The following is a 7,611-nucleotide window of genomic DNA, read 5'->3' as shown; positions in this document are numbered from 1 at the left end:
TTATGATCGGTTACGATGGTAAACTTTCTTCCGTAAAGATACGGTCGGAAGTGCATTGCGCTGTAAACAATTGCCAGACACTCCTTTTCTATGGTAGAATAGTTTTGTTCGGCGGGATTTAATAGCCTTGAGGCATACGCAATCGGCAAATCCTTTCCGATTGGCCCTTGACTCAGTACACCGCTTATTGCATATCCTGATGCGTCTGTAGTAAGGTTAAAGGGTTTAGAAAAGTCTGGACATTGCAGGATGGGTTTCGTCACTAACGCTGTCTTTAAATTATTGAATGCGTTTTCTTGATTTTCTGTCCATTTAAAGGGAGTGTCTTTCTTTAATAGTTGTGTCAATGGTTTCGCGACCTTGGGGAAATCGGGGTATAAATCTTCTGTAATATGCTGCTAGTCCCAGAAATTGTTTGATATTTTTCGCCCTCTTTGGTCGTGGAAATTTTGATACGGCTTCGACTTTCTTTGGGTCGGGTTTCACGCCATCCTCACTAATTATATGTCCTAAATAATTCACCTCGTGCCGTAAAAATTCGCACTTATCAGGTTGTAATCGTAATTTAGCTTTCCTCAGTTTTTCCATTAATTTATTAAATTTAATTTCGTGTTCTTGGAGAGACGTGGAATAAATCACTATGTCATCCAGATAGACGAATAGTTCTATTCCTTGCAGACCAGATAATATTGAATTCATCAAACGTTGAAATGTTGCTGGGGCATCTTTTAATCCAAAGGGCATTCTTTTGAATTGAAAATGCCCGTATGGTGTCGAATATGCAGTTTTGTGGGCATCTTCCTGTGACATACGGATCTGGTGAAAGCCCGATGCCAAGTCAAACGTGGAAAAATATTTTGCACTTCCTAATTGATCCAATATTTCTGTACTGTTGGGTAGTGGGAAGGCATCGCCAATCGTTTTATCGTTCAATTTTCTATAATCGATGACTAATCTCCAGCGCTTATTTCCTTGCGAATCGGGTTTTTGGGCACAATCCATAACGGGGAGTTATATGGAGATATTGATGGTTCCACTACGTCCGTATCTAGTAGTTCTTGGACCTGTCGATTTATTTCTTCTCGATGTATTGGTGGATATCGATACTGTTTAGTATTGATGGGTATATTATCCGTTGTAATTATCCTATGTTCCAGAACTTCGGTTGCTTCCAATGTATCTCCTGGAATATGAAACCTATCTTGATTATTACGAATCAATTTTTTAGCATTTTCCTTTTCTTCTGCGTTCAAATGTTCGAGTCGTGGTAACTCATTTATTTTATCGTATCTACTTTCCTCCGATCTTAGAACTGTATTGCATGCTGTCCTAGGAAGCGGGTGGCGGGGGGGGGGGATTTTCAAATTCTTTAATTACCATCGTTGGTGTTGTAAATACGTAATCTCTCGAAGTAGTATTTATTACTCTTATGTAACCTTTTCCTTTATGATTCCTCACAACTGCATTACCAAAATAGATTCCCTTGTTCGGCTCGATTCTTGGAATAAATCCCTCTTTTATCTCTGGATTAGCGATATTAATCGAACACGTTATTGAACTTCGCTTCGGTATAATTATTTTTTCTTTAGTATCGAAGGAAATATAAATATTTCCCCATCTGATATGTTTTCCCTCATAATCTAAACGAGCCTTACAACCTGCAAAAAATTCGGATCCTAGGATTCCGTCTTGATCGATTAGCAATGAATCATCGACTACATGAAAAACAACCGGATGGCCCGCAACCTGTATTACCGTCTGCCCTAAGAAGACCAGGCTCGTTGCCGTAATTCCTCGCACTTCGATTGATTCCTTTTCGTCGATGATGGCTGAATCGAGTATAGCAGGTTTCTTGATAATGTTGATTTCCGATCCAGAGTCTAATAATAAACTCGTCTTAGTCTTTAGATCTGGGGAAACTATTCGTGCAGTTGGGGTCGTTGGGGACTCGTTAAATTTTATTGAAATAATTCGGAGAGGTCGCCTTCCGAATCTGAATTCAACTCCTGATGATTTTCCTTCGCCGGTTGCTTGTGCTTCACTCTTTTCCTTTTGCCTTGAGATTCTGGATTCTCTGTCTGTGACCTCGTTTGGTTGTGGGATGACTCCCCCACAAGATTTAGTGGTTGTTCGTTCGATCTTATGGTCGGCATTGCGTTCGCTCTGTCTCTCGTTATGGGTGGTGGAGTCGATCTCGCGGGGGTGGCTGTCCTTGGTGTGTTTGTTGCCGTCGGCGCCGGTCGCCTGGTTGCCGCCTGTACTCTTGGGCGAAGGACGTGTTTGGTTTCCCGATGGTCTCGAAGCATAGGGTACGACTAATCCGGCATCTACTCGGGCTTTAAATTTGTAACGGTCTTTCACTAGATGCCCGGGTTTTTTGCAATAGTTACACGTGATATTTTGTCTTGTAGAATTCAAAAAATTCTGCGATGGAGGTAGCGATCTTCGATCTTGGCGGTTGTTCCTGATATTGTTGTTAGTGTTCGAAGGATGTGCGTTGTCGCGTCTGTAATAGTTCGAGGGTGTCGGTCGTTAGGGTCGCGTTCTATCGGTTATTTGTTTCAATTCGTGTGTTGCTTTGACGGCTTGACGATACGCATCTTCTAAAGTATGGTACCCTGCTATTTTTACTCGCACATATACCTCGTTCGGAAGTCCTTCAACGAAAGCTTCTTTCGTTTCCCAATCTATAGTATCTTGGATACCGGGGGATATGATGCCGTAGTCGCCTCTTTCTCCGTCCACTATTGCCAATCTAAGATTTCTAACGGGATCCATATAATCTAATATGTCTTCCCCGGGTCGTTGAAATATCGTTCCTAATTCCCCTTTATATTCGTTAAGAGATTTCTTTGGGCCGAATAGATCCTTTAATTTGTTTCCGAAATCGTTTAGACTCATTAATTCTGTGTCTTCGATGGCGAGGAGCGCGTGTCCACGGAGCTTATTTACTAACAATTTTACCAATTGAGGTTCTTGATATCTGGGAATCATATTTCGCGCGCGCTCACAAGCTCTTAAAAAGTGGAATACCGATGGTCGATATCCGTCAAACACTGGCACCGATTCGATCGCATCTTTTAGCTTAATTGGCTGGGTATGTCCACTCGGCTGGACCGTCTCTTGTTGCGTTGTCGGCGGCGATACGGGTGTTTTAGGTTCTTGTTTTGTTTTAAGTTCGAATAAGCCGCTTTGTAATTCGGCGAGTTTTGCACTCATATCGCGAAAGTTCGCATCCCATGCTTCAAGCTTTTCCGACAATGTCAAAACCATTTCTTCGTCCAACGATTCCACTACACTCGCCATTGTTTCTTAAATATTTGTTAAATATATATATTAATCAAGATAGACTAACTAAATATTAACGACAAGACATGACTGAACTCGGTGCAAAGGAATAAAGTTATGCTACACGAAATAACTGGTAACACAATACACAAAACATTAACTAAATTAAACGAGACTTACATAAATGCAAGTCACGTATAATCGAAACAATGACTATTGAAATTCGGTAACAATACAATCCATGCTATCGCATTAAAGTAGCACACGGTATTGACACACACAATATCATGAAACACAAAACAATATTACAAAACACTACTAAATAAAATTATGGTGATTAACAATTAATTAGTTATTTCAACAACACGTTACTGTTGACATTAAACCAACGCCATACCAAAGAGACACGCGAGCGACCATGTTGAAAAATTCGTCGCGCGCACATACAAATAACAGCCTATGCAATACAATACAGCATCATAATAGCAATGTTAGGTACTAATAAAAAAAAAAAAAAAAACACAAGAAAAAGGGGGAGAGAGTTAAGGAAAATATATATAATAAATAACAACTAACATAATTATAACATATTATATATGTTATATTATATACAGGGATACAGTATTCGTACAAAGGAACAGATCCAAACGAAAATTATATATATAAAAAAAAAATAAATAATATATATATGTAATATTGTGATATAATATATTTACAAGGAATGGATGATACAGATGTTAATCGGACAGAAAAAGACGATTGTTGTTCAACCTGAACTATTCACACCAAACGTACAGAAGATCACGTGGCCAAGATCACGTAGGTCTCCTCTTTCCAAAACTACGCGATCAAAAACAAACGCCTCGGCTCTCGCGACATTCCACGCGGTTCACCCGCCAACTCCCAGGCCTCACACTCACGATACTACACTCGGCCATCCTGCAATAACATCTGCCCTCAGATGTTGCCTCCTATCTCGCTGTCATCAGATGCGTCACTTTCGGCGTTTATGACCCAAGGTTTCATAAAATCAGCAGTAGTTGATGACCGTTTTGGCCCCTCATGCTCTCCTACCTTCTCCACAATGTAGCGATCATTCCGCATTGCTCGCACTATCCGGTACGGACCCAAAAATCTTCCTCCCAGTTTTAATCCTGGGCCAAACTGCGTTCTCTTTATGGCCACCAACTCTCCACTTAGGTACTGTTTCGCACCTTTTCTTCTTTTGTTGTAGTGCCTCCGATTTTCCTCTTGAGTAGCAGCAATTTTCTTTTTCGCGTCCTCACGCAGTTCACGACGTTGCTCTTCGAATTCCACCACCGATTCTTCTTCAACCAATTTTCGGATCTGTGGGTCTTCTTTAGTTTGCATCTCGACCCCGACAAGTAGCTGGAAAGGAGTTTTTCCCGTGCTCCTGTTTAATGTAAAATTCAGGTATTTCTGTACTTGGTCGACATGTTTATACCAATCATCGGGTTTAGGGGCAGTCAGTTTAGTTAGTAAAGGTATGAGTGTCCTGTTTACCCTCTCTACCTGCCCGTTCCCCCTCGGCGCCCCCGTCGTGACTAATAAATGCTTTATATTTTCTTCTTCGCAATACTCTTGGAACGCGTTGGATGTGAACGCTGTTCCCCGATCAAAGATAATTCGTCGTGGGTTCCCAAAAACAGCCGCTTGCTTCTTCAGTCGATCGATAACATCCGCGGTATCAGTAGATCTAGTAGGATAAAGCCACGTAAACTTCGTGAACGCATCCACTACTACAAAGATGTGTGCGTATCTTTTCTTTGTAGCTGTCATAGGGCCCACATGGTCAATATGATAAGTGTCTAACGGTGTGTCACCTTTGTCTAACGGATTTAGATATCCCTCTTGCTTGCCCAATTTTCGTTCGGCTAGGATACAATCGAGACAGTTAGATACCACATGCTCGACCTTTTCACGTAGCCCCTTAAACCAAAAGTCCTTCTTGACTATAGCTTCTGTTTTGGTGACCCCAAAATGCCCACGCTCGTGCGCCTGCCTGACTACCTGAACCTGCATAGCCTTCGGTACTACTATTAACACATCATCCTTACACTCTTTATACAAAATATTGTTCCTTATTACATACCTATCGACCTGATTGCACGTTGCGGCGTCTAAAATCCTACGGACTTCAACGTCCTTGTTCTGTGCACTTCTCAACCGTGCAATCAGCCCGTCTTCATTTTCCGTTACATACATAGTGCTCGGCAGGGGGTTTCTACTCAGAGCATCCACATGCTGCATGCTTTTACCTGGCCTATGACACACCTGATACTTAAACTCGTCTAGTAACAAGGCCCATCTGGCTACACGCACACACAAATCTTTCTTTTTCATTGTCATAGCAAACGCTTGGCAATCCGTGACGATAGTAAACGGCATACCTAACAGATATATTCTAAACTTGTTCAACGCTTTTACAATTGCTAGTACTTCCAGTTCGTAACTGGTGTACTTTGCCTCGGCGGGAGTTGTTTTTCCGCTGGCAAAGTAGACCGGATGGAATTTTCCATCGTCCAGATCTAGTTGCATTAAAATTGCTCCGTAACCCTCTGCGGACGCGTCTGTATGCAACTCAGTCTCCGCGCCCATTCTATACAACTTTAACACTGGTTCGTTGACAAGCGCTGTTTTCAAGATTCCAAAGGCCTCTACTTCTCGATCGCCGAACTGAAATTTTACCTCCTTTTTCAACAAATCCGTCAAAGGCTTAGCAATCTTCGCGTATCCCCTAATAAATTTTCGAAAGTACCCCGTAAGTCCCAAAAAACTCTGAACCTTTTTAACAGATGTTGGCTTGGGAAAGTTTGCTACTGCCCTAGTTTTATGTGTAGACGGCCTTATGGTATCTTTTGAGACTATATACCCCAAATATTCAATTTCCTGCTGCAGAAAACGACATTTTCCCCAGTTTATAATTAGCCCATACTGCTCAGCTAACTCTATGACCATTTGCAAACGTCCCCACGCCTCCTCTAAATTCTTTGCAAGAATAATAATGTCATCCATATACACGATAACAATACCTTTACCTACTACGTTCCTTAAAGATCATCGAAATATACTTCTGAAACACAATGGGTGAAATCTTTAAACCAAACGGCAACTTCAAAAATTCATATTGGCCCGATGGCGTAACGAAAGATGTATATTTTCGGCTGTCTTTGTCTAAACACACGTGAAAAAACCATTCTTTAAATCCAACGTTGTGAAAAACAGAGTACCTTGCAATGCATCTAAAATATCATCAATTAAAGGCAATGGGAAATGTGGACACTCAATAAGTTCATTAAGCTCGCGAAAATCAACACAGACTCTGATAGAACCATCTTTCTTTCTAACTACAACTATGGGACTTGCATATTCTGAGTTTGACGGTTTTATTGTGCCTTCATTTGTCCATAATTCCATCAACTCGTCCACCTCTTTTTTCTCCGAAGGCGCCAATCTTCGCGGCCTTCGAACCACAGGTTTGTCACTCTTTAAAACGATTTTTGCCGTTATCCCAACGTCCCGCTTTTTCTCCGGCCTATACCCCCTAACGATATCGCGAATCGCTTCACGATAATGCGGTTCCCGTACGTGTGTTAGGTCTGTTTCGTCGGTCTGTTCTACCACGTTAACTATAAACACATCCGGCACGTCTTTGTTAGTCTGTTCGTCAAGCCGTAAGAAAGTCACTTCGCCTCGTTTAACCCGTAGCTCTACCTGATCCAGAAAATCAGTGCCTAACAACAGGCCGTGCTTCGTCAATATTTTGTTTGAAACAACGTGCAAAGTGATTGGCAGTTTACACCCATCAACCGTCATTACCTTGGTGAATTCACCCCAGGTCTCATTGCCAGCGGAACCAACACCGTCGAACTTAAGCGTGCATTTACCTAGCAGTGGTGACCCTAACCTCGCATACTCGTCTGATCGAATGAACGTGAGATCACTACCCGTATCCACTAGTGCCACAAACCTACAATCATCTATCGCCACTTACTTCACATACTTCCCCTTTTCGGATCTTGACACTACGCAAGTCTCTTTCGGTCGTGCCGTACACCTCGCTGCAATATGTCCAAATCCGCTGCACTCGGAACACCTAACACCTTCTCCCCTCTCCGGACACTTAACACTTAGATGATCCTCACTACCGCAAATGAAGCATCTTCTTTTCTTCATTGCATCTACAGATTGACTGGGCTTCCCGTTCTTCTGGGTTTTAGCCGGCTTCACAATCGACTTTACTCTGCGACTCTTCTGCTCTTCGTACATCACTAACCTCTTCCTCAACTCTTTGATTGACGT

General features: G+C 42.0%; 1 protein-coding gene across 1 annotated transcript; it reads right to left on the bottom strand.

Moving 5' to 3' along the window:
* Nucleotides 1-950: 950 nt before the first annotated feature.
* Nucleotides 951-7,125, bottom strand: LOC117213261 (uncharacterized protein K02A2.6-like). Its single transcript, XM_033458628.1, has 5 exons — nucleotides 7,024-7,125; nucleotides 6,540-6,795; nucleotides 5,700-6,347; nucleotides 4,416-5,369; nucleotides 951-1,183 (listed from the first exon to the last, which is right to left on the bottom strand). The coding sequence occupies exons 1-5, from the start codon at nucleotides 7,123-7,125 to the stop codon at nucleotides 951-953; spliced, it is 2,193 nt and encodes a 730-aa protein (XP_033314519.1).
* Nucleotides 7,126-7,611: the final 486 nt, after the last annotated feature.

Source organism: Bombus bifarius, unplaced genomic scaffold (genome assembly GCF_011952205.1).
Source record: "Bombus bifarius isolate JDL3187 unplaced genomic scaffold, Bbif_JDL3187 scf7180000008583_frag, whole genome shotgun sequence".
Lineage (NCBI taxonomy): Eukaryota > Metazoa > Arthropoda > Insecta > Hymenoptera > Apidae > Bombus > Bombus bifarius.
The sequence above is the reverse complement of the archived record's forward strand: the minus strand, read 5'-3'. Positions and strand labels throughout refer to the sequence as shown.